Source organism: Gracilinanus agilis, chromosome 2 (genome assembly GCF_016433145.1).
Source record: "Gracilinanus agilis isolate LMUSP501 chromosome 2, AgileGrace, whole genome shotgun sequence".
In the NCBI taxonomy this organism is placed as follows: domain Eukaryota; kingdom Metazoa; phylum Chordata; class Mammalia; order Didelphimorphia; family Didelphidae; genus Gracilinanus; species Gracilinanus agilis.
The window spans coordinates 529,586,442-529,607,944 of NC_058131.1; the positions used below are offsets into that span (position 1 = coordinate 529,586,442).

At 48.1% G+C, this 21,503-nt stretch overlaps 3 protein-coding genes across 4 annotated transcripts in view; 1 reads left to right on the forward strand and 2 right to left on the reverse strand.

Moving 5' to 3' along the window:
* The first annotated feature begins 1,890 nt into the window (after positions 1-1,890).
* Positions 1,891-18,232, forward strand: CCDC9B (coiled-coil domain containing 9B). 2 transcript variants are annotated; one of them, XM_044665131.1, is made up of 12 exons: positions 1,891-2,067; positions 3,273-3,386; positions 4,008-4,115; positions 5,227-5,400; positions 5,637-5,753; positions 6,262-6,410; positions 6,759-6,817; positions 7,330-7,383; positions 7,802-7,901; positions 8,562-8,619; positions 8,701-9,252; positions 16,184-18,232. In XM_044665131.1, the coding sequence occupies exons 1-11, from the start codon at positions 1,891-1,893 to the stop codon at positions 9,229-9,231; spliced, it is 1,641 nt and encodes a 546-aa protein (XP_044521066.1). In that variant the 3' UTR covers positions 9,232-9,252; positions 16,184-18,232. The 2 variants fall into 2 exon arrangements, with proteins under 2 accessions (XP_044521066.1, XP_044521065.1); XM_044665130.1 differs by lacking the exon at positions 16,184-18,232 and adding an exon at positions 10,316-11,495.
* A 2,200-nt stretch (positions 18,233-20,432) lies between these two features.
* On the reverse strand, positions 20,433-21,245 carry INAFM2 (InaF motif containing 2). Its single transcript, XM_044660028.1, has one exon. It carries the CDS (start codon positions 20,880-20,882, stop codon positions 20,433-20,435), a length of 450 nt encoding a protein of 149 aa, XP_044515963.1. The 5' UTR covers positions 20,883-21,245.
* Positions 21,002-21,503, reverse strand: part of LOC123234084 (uncharacterized protein FLJ37310-like) — a 16,849-nt gene continuing 16,347 nt past the window's right edge. Inside the window, exon 2 of the mRNA XM_044660029.1 lies at positions 21,002-21,293. Coding sequence (XP_044515964.1) covers positions 21,002-21,293 — 292 coding nt within the window. The remainder of the gene's footprint in view (positions 21,294-21,503) is intronic.

The window sequence follows — 21,503 nt, forward strand, 5'->3', positions numbered from 1 at the left end:
GCTCTAAAATTATAAACAGAGAGAGTTCTGACTTGCATGAAGGAATTTCCTCACCTGGGAGTTCCCTAAATCAAGGAAACCACAGGGCCAGTTCCTATTTCTGTTCTGTTCTGTTCTGTTCTGTTCTTTTTTTTTAAACTTTCTGTCTTAGAATTGATACTAAGTATTGGTTCCAAGACAGAAGAGTGCTAAGGGCTAGGCAACTGGACCAATTAAGTGACTTTCCCAGGGTCACACAGTTAGGAAGTATCTTGGATTATTTTTGAACCTAGGCCCTCCCATCTCTGGCCTTGGCTCTCTAGCCATTGAGCCATTTAGCTGCCCCCTACCCTGCTCTTAAATCAAACCAAAAAACAGTACAGAGACAATTAAGTGAGATTCACCACCATCCCCAAGGAGTTCTAACTATGTACGGAGGAAAAAGCAAGTGGATGAAGAATGCCTATAGACTATTACATAGGTTTGGAAGGGGAAGAGTTCATCCATTGTTACCTATTTCTTGCGGCAGCTGTGCCCCTTGCATAAGTCACTTAATTACTGTCCACCTCAGTTTCCTCACCTGTAAAATGGGGATAATAATAGCACCTAATTCCCAGGGTTGTTGTGAAGATCAGATAAGATTCATGAAGCACTTATTTAGCACCTTAGCTGGCACGTAGTAGGCGTATAACAAATGCTTGTTTTCTTCCTTTCTGTATCTTAAACAGGCACTAAAAATGGACAATGAACTTAGTCTAGAACTAAAGTCTTTCCTGCTTCCCCCAACTGCTAGCACCTACCTCCCAGGCTACTTGAATATATTTTACTTTGCATATATTTGTATAGGGCAGCTAGGTGGTGCCTCAGTACCTAGAATGCCTAGCTGGAAGTAGGAAGACTCCTCTTCCGGAGTTCCAATCTGGCCTCAGACACCAGTTGTGACTCTGGGCAAGTTGCTTAATCCTGTCTGACTCCGTTTCAGCATCTGTCAAATGAGCCAGAGAAGGAAATGACAAACCATTCCAGTATCTCTGCTGACAAACCCCAAATGGGGCCATGAAGAGTCAGACTCGATTGATAACAACCGAAAGTGAGCATGTTTGTTTTTATTCCTGTTGTATTTATGATCTGTATATTTTTATATGTATTTCTTGTTTCCTCCATTAGATCATAGGCTACCTGTGACCAAGAATTGCTTTTTCCTTTGTACCTGTATCCCTAGGACCCAACACAATGTCTGGTCCTCAGCAGAAATTTAAACGCCTGTCGGTTGATAGGTTGAACAAGAAGAGAATGAGTTGGACGATGGCCTTTGGGAAACTGTAAACTTTTTAAAATAAATCCAAAGATTCTTGTTTATAAGCCCCATATTCATCCTGAAGTCATACTCCTCTTATCCACCTGCAATCCATGGGAGAAGATGGCTGAGGATAGCATTGGATGGCCAGGGCACCAATGAATTGTGAACCTCTTTGTTCAAGGAAATAGTCCCATTGATGAAATCACAGAAGCATCAGAGTATTGAGTGCCCGAGGATTCTGAGAGAGCTAGTGATGAGACTGCTGAAGGGATAGGAGTTTGCAAAAAGAGGGAGGCTCCTGAATTCTGGACATTTTTGCCAATTCCAATCCTTGAAAAGGAAAAAACAAACTCCCTTAATCAGGAACCTGGCAAGTATCAGCCCCCTCCGCCCTGTCCAGCAGGCCATGGCGGCTCTTATGGCCCTCGTCCCCACCCCGTGACAGGGAGAGGGAATGGGAATGTTGGCCAGCAGAGGCCGAGCTGGCTGGGCTGGCCCATGTCCTCAATTCTCACCGGCTGTGTGTGTGCTTGGATGGGTGGGTGGGACTGGTGTGGCGCCGCTGAGGCACGCTTGGCCCCGAGCCCAGAGCACTCTCTTGTAATCACAACATGATCTCGTGTGCGAGGCAGCAGAGCCGGCTGGGAGAGGCCGGCAGAGGCCCCAGGTCCAGTTCTCCTCTGTTGGTTCTGGCTTCCCCAGGGAGCTGCTCTGAAATCCTCTCCTCCGTGCCTTGTGCTGCTGCTGCTGCTGCTGCTGAGGCTGCTGCTGCTGCTATGTACCCGGCTGTGAGTGGCCCCTTGGCTGGAGCCAGGGAGTGGGGCTAGGGTCTTCTCTGGTGGGTGGGAGGAGCTGGTAGGCCTGCTAGAATGCTCTCTCCCAGTCCAAAAAGGGAGATTGGCCGCTGTGGGCAGACAGATGGACATAGCTGGGAGGGAGGGTGGGGAAAGGGCTCCTGCCAGGTGGGCATTGGGACTCGGGGCCTTTGGCCCTGGGGAGGGAGGGAACAGGAGGAGGGAAACTTCAAGTCCTTTCTGTGGATGTTAGAAGTGGGAAAGCAATTCTTTCAGAGAGGAGGGCCTATTAGAGCCTCCCCACCCCCAGCCTGTCAGCCTGACCGGCTGGATCTTTGCTATTCAGACAGCTGGCAGTAAAGGGCACCAAGGGGACAGGGCCTATGGGATCTGCTCCTGCCAGTGCCCTGTTGGTGGAACTGGTGGGAGATGAGACTCGGGGTGCAGGGGGGTTGGGGAGTCTCGGGACTTGGGACAAGTGGAGAGGTGACTTCTTTCTCTTTAGGGTTCTGGGATTGGGATGGAAATAGCCCACCCCATCCAACCTCTTGAATCCCCTGGCTGGTTCCCAGCTACAGCAGGTTCCTGTTGCCAGAGGCAGAGCCATTTATAACTCCCTTTCCAGGCTCAGCAGTCTTGCTCCCTGGAGAGCACAGAGGAGGAGGGGCAGGAAAGGAGAATGGGGTGGTTGCTCATGGCTGCACTGGGAACTTGGAGGAGCCTGAAAAAGATCCCCAATGGGCAGCTACAGGGATTCCTCTACCCATTTGACCCCAGGAGGCAGTAGTTACTAACAACCAGACAGACACAGAGATGTTTCACTGCTCTTCTCCCCTTCAATATCCAGGCTTACAATGCCAGACTGGCAGTGTGTTGGGGATATGATAATCCACCTTCCATGGGGCCCATCACCTCTGTTGCCTCTCCTGCTTCTCCTTCCTTCCTGTAATCTCAGCTCTGGCTCCCCTTCTTGGGGACAGCCCAGGAGAGAGGCCTTAGTCTGAGCTGGTCAATAGGAGGGGAAACTGAGGTCATGGGCAATCGTCATATTTATGGCACTTCTTCCCTATGAAGCTAGGAGAGCCAGCAGGTTGTAACCTCATGGGGATAAGAGAGAAATAGGGAGTCTGATGAGCTCTAGGACTGGCTAAGTGGGAAAATGTGAGCTAGTGCCTGAGCTGAGCCATAGGGCTTCACAGGGAACTGGGGTGGCTGACTCTCTGCTTCGAAAGAAAGAGCAGAAAGATGAAGAACTGGACAGGAGAATTATGGCACTGAGAAGGAAGAACCAAGCATTACTGCGCAGGTACCAGGTCAGCAGGGGGCCAGGGGACTGGGTGGGAATGGGGTGGTGGGTGGGGAGAGATGAAGGAATTGAGGCTTGGGCAATTAAAAGAGGTGGATGGAGGAGATGGGAGAAACAAGGACACAGAAAGCATATTAGCTAGAGAAGGTGAGACAAGGGGAGCCAGGAAGGCAAGCCTGAGGGCTGCTGGCAAGTCCATCTGGGAGGCTCCAGACACCAGTTCCTCTGACTCAGGGACTGTCTGATAGGCTCTAGATACCTGTCCCTCTGTCTCTGAGACTGTATTTCTAGATCTTCATGCTTTGATCTTTTTATTTGCTTGTATCCACAATTGTATGTCTCTTCCTGGGTTGAGGTTAAACCTCTCAGGACATGGTAGCACCTCTCCCTTCTTCTCTACACAGCACCCAGCTTGGGGAGGGCTGGTGGCTATGCCTTCTCTTGTCTGTCTCAGACTGTCTGGCCTTTTCCCTTTGAGACCTCAGAGCCTGGCACATAGTAAAGACTTAATAAATTACATTTTCATTTGTTCATTTGGGATATATTATCTCTTTAAAGAAGCTGAGGGAGAAGGGTGGAGGCTATGTCTATGAGATGCTCCAGAGTTGATTATCGGGATATCAAACAGGAGATTGAGGAAGACCGGAGGCAAGCAGAGCAGGGTGGCATGGCTGTGACGGCTCCTCGGCCACACCGAACGGATGGACTTACCATTACCATTACCAAGGCTCATAGCGTAAGTCTGGGTTCCATATGAGAGCATACACAGGTGGGAAGGGATAGTCAGCCCAAGACCCTGTGGGTGGCTTTGCCTGATTCCTCTAAAGGCAAAGAGGTGTTTCTCTTACCCATTTACTGGCCTCAGGAAGTAGCCACGAAATCACTTAACTTTCTCTTAATTAAACTGAAATCAATTCTTTAAGCATTTACTAAATGCCTACTGTGGAGGCAGCTAGGTGTCTAGGAGGGTGTTGTGTTGGCCCTGGAATCAGGAAGATCTGAATTTAGATCCCTCTTCCGATGCTTACTAGCTGTGTGACCCTGGGCAAGTCACTTAATCTCTATCTGGCTCAGTTTCCTCAACTGTAAAATGGGGATATTAAAGTACCTACTTTGCAGGGATCAAACGAAATAATATTTGTGAAGCATTTATCAGTGTCTGGCTCACAGTAAGCACTTTAAGAAATGCTTGTTTCCTTCCCCCCTATCCTAAGTTCCCATAACCCCTTATACTTCCTGATTGCTCCTCACCAAGAGACTGAAGACAAGCCCCGAGATTGCAACTTCTCTTTCCTTGGGCTATGTCTAGGGGTCATGAAAAACAGCTTCTTCACCCTCACCTTGCCTATTGTACCCTTCCCCTCCTGTTCTTCATTGCCCTCCACTTCTTTTGCTGAAGACAACACTAACTCTTTTCCTCTGAAATCTGGGGTAGCGAGGTTTAAACATCCAGGAGTTAAAAACCCATTGGAGAAGAGAAAAAGAAGGAATCAGGACTAAGGACAAAGCCCTATTGTCTCTTCTCCAAAGATTTCCCAGCTCTTGGGTGACAGGGTCACTAAGGCATTTCCCTGCCCCCTTGGATGGCACTGGGCCTCCATAGAGTCTAATGCTGCTGGCATGCGAGCCTCATTGTGGAACAAACTGATTTTCAGGGCTTCGATAATGCTCTTTTGCGGATTTCCAGAGAGAGTCATTACTGGCTTATGAAGATGGGGGTGGGGGTGGGAGGTGAACAAACCCAAATAACTGGAGCATCCCAAGTCCCAGTTCATTATTCTGCTTGTGGGTCTCCAGATTAGCCTTCATTCTGAAGCCTGGAGGGTTAAGGAAGTAATTTCCTTCAGGAGAAGCGGGTGGTTTGTGATAGGAGAGCAAGCAGTCATTCCAACAGCCCAGGAGCAAAGAATGAAGAGGACCTTGGGGAACTGGAGGAAGAAGAGGATGAGGACGATCACACCTTTACCTTCCGCCTGGGGAAGAGAGTTCAGCTGGCAGTGACCATGGAGAATAAAGCCAAGGTGAGGTGATTCCCTGACTTCCCTGGGGGCAGCGTAAGGCTATGCTGAAGGAGAATCCTAGAGAGAGGGACCAATCTCTGCTTCACCAGATGCTCAGCCACAGTCAGGTACCCAGCTCCCAACCCCAAACTATTGGGTGATCAGGGTCTCCTGCAAAGGGAGACTGCAATGGGTCCCTCCCACTCTTTCTAGTTGAAGGGTTTTCTCTGTTCTCTCCTCACATCCAACATCTCCAGGGCAAACGGATTGTGTCAACGAAGGTTATGGACCCAGAAGAGGAAGGCCCTTCAAGAGGGGGCTCCAATCTAGGAAGTCCCATGCAAATAGCAATCACTATGGATCCTGGACAAAAGGTAAGTCTTCCAGGATGTATAGGGTCCAGCCAGGATCAAGGATTCCAGAGCTCCAGGGGACTAAATACTGCATTTAAGGGGTAGTAGGAGTTATAGGGCAGCAGAGAAAGTTGTATGTGATATAAAGAGGCATCTACCCTATCTGGGGGTGGCTCTGAGAATTTGCCTCTCGTTTCTGGTGAACACTCCTGAGGTACCCAAGAGCTTTCAACTATAGCAAGAGGAGCCACCAAGAACTACCCTCTACAAGGTGGCCAAGCCAGCATTTGGGCTGGGTTTGCACGTGGAGAGAGAAGACTGAAGAGGAAATCATTGCTATTCACACTCAGACTCCTTCGATGAACCTCCCAGTTCCAAGAATGACCTCTGGGTGGCAAACACTCCTTTCTTTCCCATGTCCTCCTTAGCCTATCCGTGTCATAACTTTCAATCCTTGTCCATTCTTCTGCAAAGATTCTGGGAGCCCCTAGTTCCAGACCTAACTGTTACCCCTTTTCCCTCATCCCAGGCTATGGGACTAGGGTCCCAGGAATTGGGGAGGGATTATGCTCGATGGAAACAAGAGAGGGAGCAGATTGACCTTGCACGCCTGGCACGGCACCGAGATGCTCAGGGGGAGTGGCGTCGCCCTTGGGACCTAGACAAGTCTATACATACGTATGTGCTTTTGCAAGAGGGAGACCATGTGGCTGGGGAGGGAGCACAGGGCAAGGGCTCTGCCCTTTTGGGTATAGTGTGAAAAATTCTCAGAGGCAGGATCCTTGGACCTTCCTTGGGCTTCTAGGCTTTTTGCTGGGTTCTGTAGTCCATGTTTCATGCTGCACTTTTGGTCTTATCTCCTGGGCCCCGTGTCCTTCAGTTCACGTTGACTCTGTTACACTTGACTATGAGGAAGGTGCTTTGAGGAATTCAGGACTGACCAACAGGAGATATTCCTGTTGAAACACTCTGGCTTCTCAACTGCTCAGGAACATTAGTGGAAACTTAATTCTTGTTTCTCAACAGGTTTCAGGATGCCAGCAAAGTCGGGAATCTGAGCTTTCCAATGGGGAGCAGAAAAAAGGGTGAGTAGGTCCTTCTGTGCATTGCATCTTACTTTCTTTACCTTTTCTGACAATTTTGAGTGGAGAAACTTGAAGTAAGGGTAAGTGATGATGTTGGGTGGGTAGTTTGAGCTCCCCTCATAGTTGGTCTCTTTTATGATTCTTAGCTTCCCCCTTTTAATCACTGGGCCCCAGAAGAATCATTGTTCAGGACACATTCCCTACCTGAACTGCATGGTGCGATAGGGTGAGCACTGATCTCAGAGTCAAGGGATGTGGATTTCTAAGCTCTGTGATGATGGACAAGTCACTTAATTTCTCTGAGGCTGAGCACAATGGCTGGCATGTACTAGATGCTCAATAAATGCCTGTTGATTAACCTGTAACATGGGGCCCATACTTGAACCACCTTTCTCACAAGGCTGTTGTGAGGAAAGTGTTTTGTTAAACTGAAAGCATTGCATACATGTAAGTTATCATAATCATTCCTACTTGGGATCCAAAACCATTTCCTGTCCCATTTGTTCCCACAGGACCCAAGAACTACCGGAAGTTCCAGCTTCGGCCATTGCTCCCTGATGAAAGAGGTAATCGGGATCTGCAGATTTGGGAGAAAGGGCTGGTGGAACAAAGGTCTTAACATTTTCCCAGTCCCCTAGCAAGACACACAGAGCCCCAGGCTAGTGGATCAGAGATCCTGATTTCTCTCCTATCCACCCACCTGACACTGCTCTTGTGTGCCACTTCCTCTAAGAGGCCTCCCTTGATTTTCTCCCAATTCTCCCTTCTGAAGTTTTCTTAGAGCACTTTATCGGGACCTTTCCTTTGTCCATATTGGATTTTACTTTGTAGCATATTTGTTTGTGTACATGTCATTGGATAATAATCTCTTTGAAGGCAGATTTATATCTTTTATCTGTATCCACAGCACCTCATACGTACAGTAAGTGCTTAATAAATGCTTGTTGAATTGAGTCAGGTTAATCGACATATCTTCTCTTGCAGGTGGTGGTGCTTACAGTGGGAACCTAGGTAAACCCAAGGTGGTACCAGCCATGAGCAGTAAAGCCCGTGGGAAGGACAGGCTAACTGGCCGAGCCCGCAGGTAATAGGCACCAGGGTGAGCAAAATCAGGCTTTGGGTGCCAGGTGAGTATCCCTAGCCAAGGCTGACTTCTTTGCCCAGATACATTTTCCTCCTCTCCTCCTTCTCTCCCTGCCTGTGACAAAGGACACCAAAGAGCCTAAGGCCCAGGTGCCTGGTGCTCTCGTCCCTCTGGGGCAGGGTCACTTCCTACCTGGATCCATCCCTTGTTGCAGGTTAATGAGCTGCTGGGAGAGGCTGTCAGCAGCAAGAGCCCAGGACCGCTGGGAGGTTGTAGTGTAATTACAATAGCGACATCCCTGGAGGTGCTGCCTGGCATGCCTTTCCCAGGCAGCACAGGCAGGGACATGCCTTAAGTCCCCATAGGATGAAGTAGTGTGGGTAGGACGATAAACAGCAGCTGTGCATCCAGAAGCAAGGAAGCATTCAAGGAAGTGGGGATGGGTGGGGGGGGGGGAGAGTCAGCAGGGTGGGTGGGACAGTTCTTCGGGTCCCAAAACAGAAGTGAGAAGGAAAAAACTTCTGAATTATTTTCATTTGGTTCTCAAACTGGTTGCATGATCATTGATACCTAAGTTTCTCCCTTGGGAGATACATCAAACAGAGGAGGGGACGCAGGGGGCAGAGAGAAAGTGATGCCTGCCATATGCTGTCTTGACAGGTGGGACGTGAAAGAGGCAGAAGAACAAACCTGTCTCAAGTTGGAGTTAGAGAATCAGGTGGGTGCCTGAAGGATGTGATTGGAACAAGGAGAAAGGCCCCTAAATTCAATGCCTCATCTTGCCTGTACTTTATTTCAGGGACTTCACAAAACGAAGAGGACACAGAATGAGGAGGACGACACACAGAAACAAGGGAGTCTGGAACACAGTGACTATTGTAGTGTTCTGGGGCCTATCACAAGCCTGGCAAGCCTGGATGGGCACCAGAGAGAAGAAGACAAGCTCAGCAGTGGCAACCCAGTGTCCACTTTAGACAGGTCTTCCCGGAAGATTGTGCCTGTGCTTCCTTTCTTCTCCCCAGGAGATGCTAACAGCCCTGTGCCCAGGGCAAGTGGGAGCAATAAGCCCACTGCAAAAGCTAGTGTCAAAGAGATACACCTCTTCTTTCCTGACACTTCAGATCAGGCCCAGAAACTAAGCGATGATATGGCAGAGCTGTGCCTCCAAGAGATCCCTGAACTACTGAAGACAAGTTCCCCGGAACCCAGTGAAGATAGTTCAGACCAGACTAGCATTCAGGAGCAGCTTGGCACAGTTAAACAGTCCATCCAGAAAAACCAACCAGAGGAAGAGAGTGATGAGAGTTGTGATGAACAGGACCAAGATTAACCCTTCCCCCCCCAGAAGATGGTGAGTGGACCAGGTCTCTTACACCAGGGAGCTTAGGAAGGGAAAGAAAGGAAGTGCTGAATCAAGAACCCGAAGCCTTCTGGGTAACAAACTGTTGGCTTCTGGTTTGCTGTGCCAGGCTGGCTAAGCAGCTTGGCAAACTAACAGAAAGACTGATTTGAGGGGAGGGAGCTCTCTCCTTCCCTGGATTTCACATGTACATCAGTGTGGGCACATGTGTGTACAGTCAAGCTTATGCACCTGTAGTCTTCCCATGCCAGCACCTCAGATTCTGAAGCAGCTGGCACCATGTCCCAATCCCCCTCTAGTGTCCCCTGCAAGCCATTGCCTTCTACGTCATGAGAGCAGAAGCAGCTTGTTGAGTTCAGGACCCCAGAATGTACCTCCCTCATTTGTTGGCCCGTCCCTTCTTAGAGCCCAGGATATTTCAAATTGGTCTATTGAGTAGCTTCACCCCACCAGTTTGAGGGTTCCTTGCCCTCCTGATTCAGCTTTCACACCAGTGGTCAAATCCTGTGCCTGCCCTCCTTCCCTCCTTCCCCTCTTCCTTCCTTCCTTCTTTCCTCCCTTTCTTCCTCCTTTTCTTTCTTTCTTTCTCCCTTACCTTCTGTCTTAGTAGCAGTTCTAAGACAGAAGAAACGATAACGGGGAGGCAATCGGGGTTAAATGACTTGCCAAGGGTCACACACCTAGAAAATATCTGTGGTCAGCTTTGAAGCCAGGTCCAGTGCTCAATCCCCCGTGCTACCTAGCAGCCCTGTTGTGCTCTTTCAAACTCCCCTGCGTTGTATCCTGACTCACTTAGGTGCTTCTTCACTTAAGTTCTCAGAATTTTGCCATCTGCTCCCAAAGCTGTTTCAGGAAGTGAAAGGTGACTCAGCTAATGGCACAAGATGATTTTGCTAGCAGTGTGGAGGGGAAGAACCCATTAGTTGGGTTAATCTGGGATGTATGGCAGGATTTGAATTGGCATCTTAGCTGTAGCCCATTCTACAGAGTTGGGGTGAGGGTGGGAAGAAGGATTTCTAGGGTTAACTACTGTACCACTCCTTCTGTCTTTCAGAGTGAAGAGGGAAAAGCAGGGACTCCTTTGGGCATCACTACCTATAGTCAACTCCCTTGAGTACCTGGTATTATCCTTCCCTCATGAATCTCATTTCCTGGATCTTATCATTTAGGCCCTAGACTTCATCACATATTTCCTTTTCCTTCCTGAGCATTGCCCATTGCTGTCCATCTCTGACTTTTCCATCTTAGCTATGCTTTTTACCTGCCAGAGGAGGTTTATCCCTTTGCTAGAAAAATGAACCTTGGACAGTTCAGAAGATATGAGGTCCGACTGGTGCATGACTGAAAAGGTGGAGTATGAGGAAGGAAACTCATGATCCTGGCTGGTGGCTTGTGTTGCTGGATATGTAGGAGAATGCTGGGGTCCTTGGACCCCTTGGGATCCCTCATAGGATCACCACCTCTACTTTCAGGGTGTGGAAAATCACTCCTGAAACGAAACGCTGCCTTTAAAAGAGGTCTAAGTGGGCCTGTGCATAGTAGAGAGTGAGAAAAGGATGGAAAAAAAAAGATTAGCGAGAACTCGGAGGTTGGTGTGAGAATAGAGTAAGAGAATCATTTCAGGGCTTGAGGATATTTCTGTTCATGTGGAAGTAGGGTCCCTGAGGGACGTATTTTTGGACTCTAGGATAAGATGGAAAACCCAGTTCCCAGTCTGGGACACTGGAAGATCTTTATTTTCTAGTTGGATACATATAATTCCCTTTAGTTGGTATAAAGCGTTTGGAGGCCCTCTCCTCAAAGGAAAATGATTTAGAGAGGAGCCTGGCCTTGAATTAGGATGACCTCTAACTACACCTGCCCTCAAGAAGCCGTCACCTGTCCAGATGTGGTGCCGCCTTCATTGAGAAATGTGTGTGGTTGTGTCTGCATGTGTGATACTATGGAATGATGGATGTAGAATAAGGAACTGTGAGTGATAATTTAAGTTTTCTAGTGGTTTCCTGAGCTGGAGGAACCCAGGGTGGGATGGCACTGAAGAGGTGGCGTTTCGCTTAATGGGAAGCAGCAATCTCAACTTTGCTGAGTATTTCCCCAAAAGGTGTCAAGAGAAACAATGGCACAGATTCAGGCTTTAACCCACATCAGAAGCTGAAGAGAATGGTGACTAGCTATGGAAGGGTCTCCACTTGAAGGAAATTGTAAGCTAAGGCAAATAAAATTAAGTATTCCTGACCAAATGTGAACTATTTTCTGAGATAAGGTATGAAAGGGTTAGCGTAGATATCCCCTGCCATTGTCCCACTATGTCCTTCCTAGGTCAGGCCAACTCCCCAAACCATAACTAATTTTTTTTATTTTTTATTTTAAACCCTTAACTTCTGTGTATTGACTTATAGGTGGAAGAATGGTAAGGGTAGGCAATGGGGGTCAAGTGACTTGCCCAGGGTCACACAGCTGGGAAGTGTCTGAGGCCGGATCTGAACCTAGGACCTCTCGTCTCTAGGCCTGGCTCTCAATCCACTGAGCTACCCAGCTGCCCCCCATAACTCATTTTTAAAAAAATCTTCTTTGGGCCCTGGAGTGGATACCTCCTGGTGCCTGGGCATCACCCACCTTGAACCCCCTTTTCCTATGCCCTGCCTGTTTTTGATTCTGCTAACCTGAAGATCTCTAACCTGGAGCAAACCTTCACTGCTTTGTCCCAAAGCTTAGAGTTTATTTCCATAGACTTAGAGGAATAACATGTTCTTAACACAAATCTCTTAGAAATCTTAGCCTGGCCTTCATAAGCTCCTGGTATAGAAAGATTTGGGAAGGCCAACAGACTGTAAAAGGGGCAATCCTTGCAAAAATATGGGAGGCAATCTGGGACTATGTCTGGAGCTGTTAAGGCAGTGAGCTGGATTAGATCAAGTATCAAAAACAGAACAAGAGAGAGGGTCTGAGGATAGGCTTGTTCTGGGTCCCATTTTAGCTCAAGGGAAAGGCATACTATGAAATTTTAAAGAGAAGCATTTTTATATAATCCTGACATTCTCACAATCCAGCCCAACATAACTTAGTTCCAATTTTTTTTAAACTAAGAATTACTGTACGGTCACAGAAGCTACAAGGTTCCCCAGCGTGATCCAGTGATGAAAAAACTCTTCTCAGTGGATCAACCTTGTTTTTCTTAAGGTGTCTTGATTTCTCTTATCCATCAATTCTGTCACAAGGATTTGGGGCCCATTTCTCCATTTAACTTCACACTCTAGTTTCTATTTAAATCTTTGGCTTGGGCCTGAGCTGTCCCTTATCCCTGTACTGTCTCTGCTCTGTTTACATCGCTAACATTCTTGTCAGCTGCTGCTGAGCTGGTCCCAAACCACCATTCCTGTTTCTTTAATGTTCTCCCCAGTAGCCAATTCTGTTTTTGGAGTTTGCCTCTGTACTCTCCTCCCCCAAGTTTAAACTTTGTCAACCATGGGAGCACTGCGGAGACATTTTCCAGAGAGGACCCATGTAGGTATAAAAGGGAAGCATTTGTGGCAGGAGCTATAGGAAAGGGTATATGTATTTTTTTTTAAACTGGAATTCCAGAAGGTCTGACTGCTTTTCATTTTTTTTTTAAACTCTTACCTTCCTTCGAATCAATACTATTTATTGGTTCTATGGCAGAAGAATGGTAAGGGGTAGGCAGTGGAGATTAAATGACTTGTCCAGGGTCACACAGCTAGGAAGTGTCTGAAGTCAAACTTGAACCCAAAATCCTTGTACCCCTCTCCCAAGCCTGGCTTTTAATCCACTGAGCTATCTAGCTGCTCCCATGTCTTTCAATCTTAAAATTAGTCTCAGGGACTGGGAGAAGGGCCACAATATAACAATATTAGACAGGAAAAAGGAGACAATCATTAGGACTCTTATGTGTCCGGGCCTTTCTTGAATTCTTGCAATTATGGGTTGGGGGGAGGAAGGGAAGGATGGGAGATGATAAAGACCCAACTTCCCCTTTTCATCCAGCTGAGCCATTTATATCTCTGTGTATTCTCCCTAGCTCAGCACCACTTCCTGAGGCAGAAAGGTTATCAGGGTTTAGGAAGCATTCACACAGGATAGTAAGCACCCTTATTGAGTCGGAGAACTCAAGGCTATGCAGCCCTGCTTCGAGAGGAGGGAAATAAGAGGAACTGGTGCTACTTTCTCCTAGACAAGTCTGCAGGAGCTCAGACGTCAAAAGCCACTTATTATCCATCTACTTGATGCCAGACCTGGCACCAGGAGGAATGGTGCGTGGCACCCGCTGCTCCTTTTATGGATTAGCTTGGGGAACAGCAGGCTGCAGGCCAGGGGAGGGGAAGCAAAACATATCGGTACCTTTATAGGAGACAAAGGGGAAGCTAGTTCAGAAGTCTCCTCCCCAGTAAGATCCTCCCAATAAGATCCAGTCTTTTACAGTCATCAAAGAAATGAGGAACCTCACTGGCATTTCCCCCTTTCCTTTGCATTCTGGGAAGATGTTTTCCATCCTGCCTTCTCTTCACCCCTAACCCTCCACCATGCTAAAAGTTGCTCTCCCCTGTTACATAAGGATTGGAAGTTGTCACTGGAAATTTGCTGTGTTAAAGTCAAATGACTTCCCCTTAATGCAGTCCCTGGCTTACAGTGACAGAAGAAAAGATTGAGCCAGGTAGTTTTCTACCTTCCATACTTTCTTCTCCTCCATATTCGGCCTCCTTGAGTAACCTGTGCCCCAGGGAAAGGCACTGTGTTGGAAAAAATAACACTTCATGTTTATAAGGCATCTTTGTTCCCAAGAACTAAGAGCATATTCACACACACCACTAGATTCCCATTTAGTGATAAGGAAAGAAAGAAGTAAAAATAGTGACTTAACTAAGGTCACAGTCACTGACAGGGCAAGGATTGGTGCCTTAATTCCCAGAGTTTTTTTGCTGTGTTTCCCCTCTCTTTCAATAATATCTACATTTGTATAGCACTTTATTTACAAAGTGCTCTCACATATATTATCAAATTTAATCCTTTGAAGCAGGTGTGATAAAACTGGTGCCCCATTTTACAAGTGTGGAAACTGAGACTCAGAAAAATAAATCTATTTGGCCAGAGTCATTAAGGCGGTTAAGTGGGAGAGCAAGTCCAGCGTTCTTTTCTTGTCTTTGTAGCCAATATCTGTAATAATGTCTTACACACTGTAGGCTTCCTGAAAGGAATTGTCTAAGCCAACAGCACAAAGCTGAGGGGGCATATTCTGGTATACTACCCAAGGACGAGTTGGGGGAGGACCTTATCTTCAGGGGGCAGCTCTGCTTTATGTACGCATCTACAAGTTTGAACCACTGATTAAGCAGAACTAGGAGAAGATGGCTACGTGACTCAGTGGATGGAGCACCAGCCTTAGAGTCAGGAGGACCTGGATTCCAACCTGGGTGACCATGGGCAAGTCACTTAACTCCTTTTGCCCAGCCCTTGTCCTTTTTTAAAGCTGTTACTAAGACAAAAAGTAGGTTTTTTTTTAATTAAAGGAGAGCTGTACTAATCAACACAATGTGGTTACCTGAGTTGATTCCGAGGGCTTGTGAGGACTAAATGAAAGTCTCCTACCCCTGGTGGGAATGCCATTATCTTACATAGGACTTAGTGATGTATCCATCCACGAGGCAGCAGTAGAGGAAGTCTTCCTAACCAGGCTTAACTCCATGGGCCATATGTAGACTAGTTTATAGCCAGCTATTTGAAAGAGAATGATCATGCATCACAGATGCTCTTGTGAGGGATGTGTGTGTGTGCAGGGGGGGGGTAGTCATGTATTGGGGAGTGAGTTCTGCTTGCTAGCTAGCTAGCTAGCTCTCGGGCAAGCGGGGTTCATAGAAGATACACAGACTCAGTACAGTCAGCAGAATGTCCCTTTAGTTAGCAGCAAGGTCGGAATCCTCATCGGGCATGGAGTGAAGCTGTGGTTTTGCACTCGTGCTGCTGATAGTTCCTCGGTGATGACTTAGCTGTTCCCACTTGTACCATTATGTCCAATATGAGATATAGCTGTTACTGTACTTGGAGTGGAGGTGACTATTAGGAATAGGGACATGTGACCAAAGAGAACCCTATTTTTTACCTACTGGCAGGAACAAAAGCATTGCACCAGTGGCAACAGCAAACCAGGGGCTGTGTCAGCAAATGAAACAGATGTAACTGAAAAACTGCAGAGGGAGCAGGTATTTTTAATATACCAACAAGCAAACAGAGGCCTGGACAGAGAGGGCAGTGGATCCCACTTTATAAAGTGATGCATATGGGAAGAGGCTAACGTTATGGAATTTTAGAACTGGAAGAGATCTTTAAAATCTCATCCAACTCATCACATTTTTGTAAAAACAAAAAGCCAGATTAGCATTTTTTAATTGCTTACCATGTTCCTGGCATGGAAAGGAAATAAAGGAGGGCAAGGGGGTTTCAGTGGCTTGCCTGAGGTCACAGAATTAATAGAAAAGCTAGGACTAGCTCATTTAGCTTCCAGTTTGGTGTTCTCTATATTATACCACATACTTTCCCCCCACTTAGCACAGTTTGAAATGAAATGAGCATATTCCAAGAAAGAAAACAAAAGACATAATCAGAAACTGAGTAGAAGCAATCCAAGCTATCCCCGTGAGAAATATAAAAATCTGTGTGGCAAATTTATTTAATATTCACTGTAATTTGGGGCAGCTAAATAGCTCAGTGGATGGAGCACTAGGCCTGGAGTTGGGAGGATCTGGGTTCAAATTTGGCCTCAGGCACTTCCTAGTTGTGTTAAGTCATTTAACTCCAACTGCCTAGTCCTTACCATTCCTCTCTCTTAGAACTGAGAGAAGGTAAAGATTTAATATGTAAATATGTATATATGCATAGTAATTTTCTATTTCTACAATATAACAATATATAGGAAATGCCATCTGCTGCCTGAGGAAAACCAGAGGGCTATCTGAAGTGCCTTGACTCTTCTCGTCCAAAAGAATGTCAGATACACCTGCATGCCCTAGATGTTAAAATAAGTTAGGAAGCTCTGGGCTTGGAAAAGGAAATCAATATGCCCTCAATAACTTATTCTCACAAATCACAGGATGTGTTATTCACACCCACAAAGCCAGTTACATTTTGCCAAATGTAGCTGCTACAATTGCTGTAGCAGCCAATATGATAGGTATGGCTGTGATTTGTCATGGAATAGCAAATTCAGAAATACCTCTATCCCTGGGCGGCATTCATTCTAAGTAGCTGCACCAGTTCTAAAATGCAGGCTCTATCTTTTCGGTTTCTCTAGAGGAAACAAGTCATTTCCCGTAGCTCTACTTGAGATTTCAAAATATGGTGAGTGAAACAAACATTAAGTGGAGTGCCCACTATTTGAGAATTTGCCGCTGGAACCAGAGAACCACAAAACAGAGATGGAGGAGCTTCCAATGTAGTAGCGTCACAACAGGTATACTATTAGGATTTTTAGAAAGAGATTTATGCTCTAAGTTATATGCTCTGTAAACCCTATGGAGAAATACTTTTCTCTACCTCAGATCAATGGAGAAAATTTTTCAAAGCAGAAACTCATAGCCTTAGCAGCTCAGGGAAATCTCTAAACCAAATTTCACTTAGTTGTGTTTTTTTTTTCCTGGATACCTGAGAATAAAAGCATAACTTCGAACACACCCACCCACCCACACTCAAATGGTCCTCGTATGTCAGGTACCAAACAGACTCAAAAAGAAAGCCAATTCCTTGGCTTAAACCTCTCCCTGCTGACTTGAGAGTTAATGGGCATTTGTGCAACTAGGATTCCAACCCCTGAAAATAAGCTCTTTGCATTCAGTACTCCCCCGCCGATTGGGCCCTGTCTTGGTGGAACAATTCCCTTCTAATTAGACAGCAGGGACCTGCATATCGCACAGTACAGACTGCTGTCATGTGCCACAATGTGTGAAGCTGTGTACAGCTGTAGAAGCAACATGTAACCATCTCGAGAGAGAGAGAAGGGGCTGCCTGAAAGAACTAAGTAACTCCTTCCCTCCTCCTTTGCTCTGCCTTACTCAGCCCTCTAACAAAATGTTATTGTGTGGGTTGAAGAGGAGAATAAAAGCAGGGCGGACCTTTTTCAAGCCTCCCCGCAGACTACAAGGTGATGTCAAAGCCCAGAGGCTGCCCCCCAGCAGCTCTTGTGAAGCACAAGCCTCAGGGGGCCCCTCTGACACTGGCTCTCAGTTCTACTTTTGTACTGGGCAGCATTTCTCTCACAATGGGTTGATTTGAATTGCTTCCCCTATACTTTGCTGCGTGCCTAATCCCTTATGTTTGTACCTTCTTATCCTGCCTTTCCAAAACTGCCTTTTAAGGTTTCTGAAGTTGGCCCTCCCTCCCTCTCCCCTTAAAGATAAAGCCAGGAAGTGGCACCCTCCTCCTTCCCCTCCCCCGGGCCAGAACTGCCCTGTGGTGTCAGTGGGTTTCTAAGTCCTCACCATTTGAACCTCTTAAGAGAAATAGAACTTAAAAGGGAGAAAAGCAGTAATGGTATCAGAAGAATTTGAGGCTTACCTCAACTACCACCTTGTCAAGCTAGCCTCCCAGGCTCATCACTAAAGTTGAAGCTGCCAGTGAAGCTTGGGCACTTTGGCTGTTACCAGAGCAGAAGACACTTTTGCATCTTGGGGATCCACACCTAATTCCCAAGATTTTAAGAATGCATCAGGTCTAAAGTGAAATGATCTCTTCCTTTATTGATCAATCTAGTCAGAACCCTCAGATGACCCCTGTTCCGCCCCCCCCCCCCAAATCCTTTCAAAACTGCTCTGTCTTCATCTGAAGATAGCCTTTTCCTGGTCTCTGCCTTTTTTTTTTTCCTCTCCAAGTTACCTGAAAAAAAAAATTAAAACATTCTCACACAGGTTTAGGCAGAGTTCTTAGAATGTATTTTTGTTCACCTGAAAAATAAAACTTTTAAAAAATATACAGGACTTTTGAGTACAGGTATATCTTAAATGGCTGAATTATAAATAAGGTCTCTGAGCATGTTCACACCTAGAGCTGGAGTAAATGTCCCATTTCCAGTGAAGGCTTTAGAGAGTTAGTGGGGCAGCAGTTAGACATTAGAATGGTCTTGCTAGATTCTTTGATCCCAAGGTGGATTAAGACAGTCCCGGAATGCTGGGGAGTCCCAGATGGTCTCTTTTTCAAAAAGGTCTTGAGACAACAGATAAACTTACAAATTATTAAAATATAGGACTAAAAATTCACACAGTAAATATAAATTGCAGGCTATTATTGAAGTAATAAAGGTGATTATTTTATGTTTTTTCCCCACCATTCTCCCTACTGGAAAAAAAAAAAAGGCCCCATAGACTTCCTAATGACCACAGCCAGTAGCTAAGAGGTCTTCCTCTAGCCTGTACTCCTCAAGGTACTACTGGCCTGTCCTTAGGCTATGACAGCTCTGATGCTATTATCTTGGCCCACACAGGATAATGGCTTTAAAGCATAGCTGCTGTCTGGTAAACTTGAATTGCAGCTGGCTAAATACTAGGCCAGAAAACAGCAGAGATGAACCATTTCAGGACACACAGGTGGAAAAGTTTTTTGCTTTTTTTTTTTCTTAAAGTGCCATATTTTCCCAAAAAGGAAATACTAAGAGGTTTGCTCTCCTGTCACTGCACTGAAAGTGCTTGGTTATAGCTAATGGGAGAGGGAAATGGAATCCAAATAGAAAGAATGACTCCTGCTTCTTCTAAGCCATGCCATTTTCTTTTGTTTCTCAACCCCACAACAAAAAATATATGCTGCATAATAGAGACTTTATCAGGGGAGAGAAAACCACATCAATTTACCTTTCACATGATTTTTCTGTTTGCTGGCTACCAAAAGCTATTTGTGCCTAAACACAATTACAAGTTTGAAGCCCACCTCCGCAACCCTTCTGATTCTGTGGTACAGCTCCTAAACCAGAGAACTGGTGACAAGGCTCTTATTTCACCAGAACAGATTTAGTCCCAAGGAGAGGGTTAGGCTTTCACTACAGGATGAAGAGGGAGGAAAGTCTAAGCTTGATAAGAGTGTGATTACTGGAGTAATTCCAAGACCTTGAAGGGCAGCAAAAAGACAGAAAAATTCTTCCCGGCCTCTCTATTTGCTCGATTTCCCCCAGCCTACCCCTGTGATGGGAAGGTTAAGGATAAAGCATAGAGGGGCCTTACTCTTTTCCTTCCTTCTGTCCTGGCTCCAGGCCAGATAATTGGAACTGCAACAGGAAGCCTCTTGGGAGGGTAGAGGTGTCATTGCATTTCCCACTCTCCCAAAAAACTGCTTCCCTTCCTCCTCAGGCTTTTTCACTGTCATGTCAACAAATCTAAAAACTAATCCAACAACAAATGTTGGTTCAAGGATGTCACAAATCAACTGGCCTTCGTGTAGCTGGAGGAGGATGTTGGAAGGGGGTGATGAACAAACCAATTCATGACTAAAGGTACTGTGCCCTCCTGACTAGCTGCACTTGGGGCCAGCATTTTCTGGGCACTAGCCCTTGCTTGACACACCAGTCGGTAGCTATCCAGGGTGTGGGTAGATATATATAGTTCTATGTAATTATAGCTTCTAAGTGCATATGTCAACAACTATATACACGATTCTATAAATTAAATGCATCTGTGGCCATTGCAACTAGATTGACACCTGAGCTCCACTACTTGTACTCCCCACTTTCGTGAGAGCTTCAGCTTATTAAAATGAGCCCCTACAGCTCCCTCCGACCCCTGAGTCTGGGGCGGGCTGAGGGATAGGAAAAGCCCCTGCCACCCCCTCCCGCTTAAGGATACCCAAGAGAGCCAAAGAGGGTTCGGAGCTGGGAATCTCCCCACCCCCCACCCCATCCATCCTCCTGGCTCGGGCCCTGGTGCATCACGGTCCTCGGAGGACAGAACCGAAAACCAGCGGCGAATCGCGGTCCCTCTCTCGGCTGCAGATCGGGCCCGGAGGCGGTCGGCCCATTGGGACCCGGGGCTGCTAGCTGCCGCGGAGGGGGTCCACATCCCCCACCCCCACCCCACCGACTCTCCCTGCCGGGCACCGGCGGCTGCAAAGTCCTCCCCTCTGGGGTTGGGGAAGGCCAGGGACGGATTCCCAGCCTCCCTCCCTCCCCACCCCCATCCACAGCGGCTTCAGCTACTCCCCGGTGCCGCCGCCGGCGCTTCGTCCTCTGGGTCCTGCTGCCGCCGCTGCTCTCCGGGCGGGTTGAGCAGCCGGGCCGAGGGCCCGGGGCTCTGCAGCGGGGGCGCGTCTCCGGGAGCCTCGGTCCTCGGCGAGGCCGTGGTGTTGGGGCCCCCCGCCGGTCTCCCCGAGGTCCCGGCCGGCGCCGTGGCCGAGGCGTTGGAGGGGCCGGGGGGCGGGCCGCCCGAGCCCCCCGAGGTGCCGGCCCCCACCGGCTGCCAAATGAGGCTATAGTAGACGGCGAGCACGATGGCGGCCAGGGACACGGACAGCACGTAGGCGAACACGGTGGCGAGCCGGACCCACTTCTTGTTGGTCTTGGCCGCCATCTTCGCCTTCTTGTCCCCGGTGTAGGTGGCCGGCTTGCCCCGCTCGGCCGGGGCTGAGTCGCGCTCCTTCATGGGGGGGCCCCGGCCTTTGCCCCGGTGCTCCACGGCCCCGGCTGCTGGGGGCCCCGGAGGGCTGGGGGGAGACTAGGAGGCGTGGGGCTGGGTTGGGCTAGGGGGGCGGCCTGGCGCCCTCACGACCCCGCGGGCTGCTCGCTCCGGCCGCTGCAGCCAGCCCCCGCCACCTCGTCGCTGCTGCCGGGGCCTGGGTCTGTCACCGCCGCCAGCGCCGCCACCGCTGCCGCTGTCCCGTCAGCTTGCCAGCCCCTGCCCCTGCCGCTGCCGCTGCCGCCGCCTCCGTAGCCACCGGCCGGCTCAAGGTCCCCATCCGCTGCCGCCGCCGCCCGCAGCCAGCCCGCTTGGCCGCCAGACAGTGTCCTGTTCTTCGCGCGCCGCCGCCGCCGCTGCTGCTGCCGCTCCGACTGACTGTCCGTCTGTCAGTCAGTCCGTCTGTCTTCGGCGCCCGCGCGACTCCACTCGCGCTTCTTTCCGGGCCTCACTCCTCCGGGATTGGGGGAGAAGGGGTGGGGAGGAGGTCACTGGGGGGCTTGCTTCTTAAAAGGGCCCAGTTAGCGGTCCGGCAAGTCGGGTCGGGAACCGTGGGTTTTTGAAAGAGCGAATCTAAGTCCCGCCAGC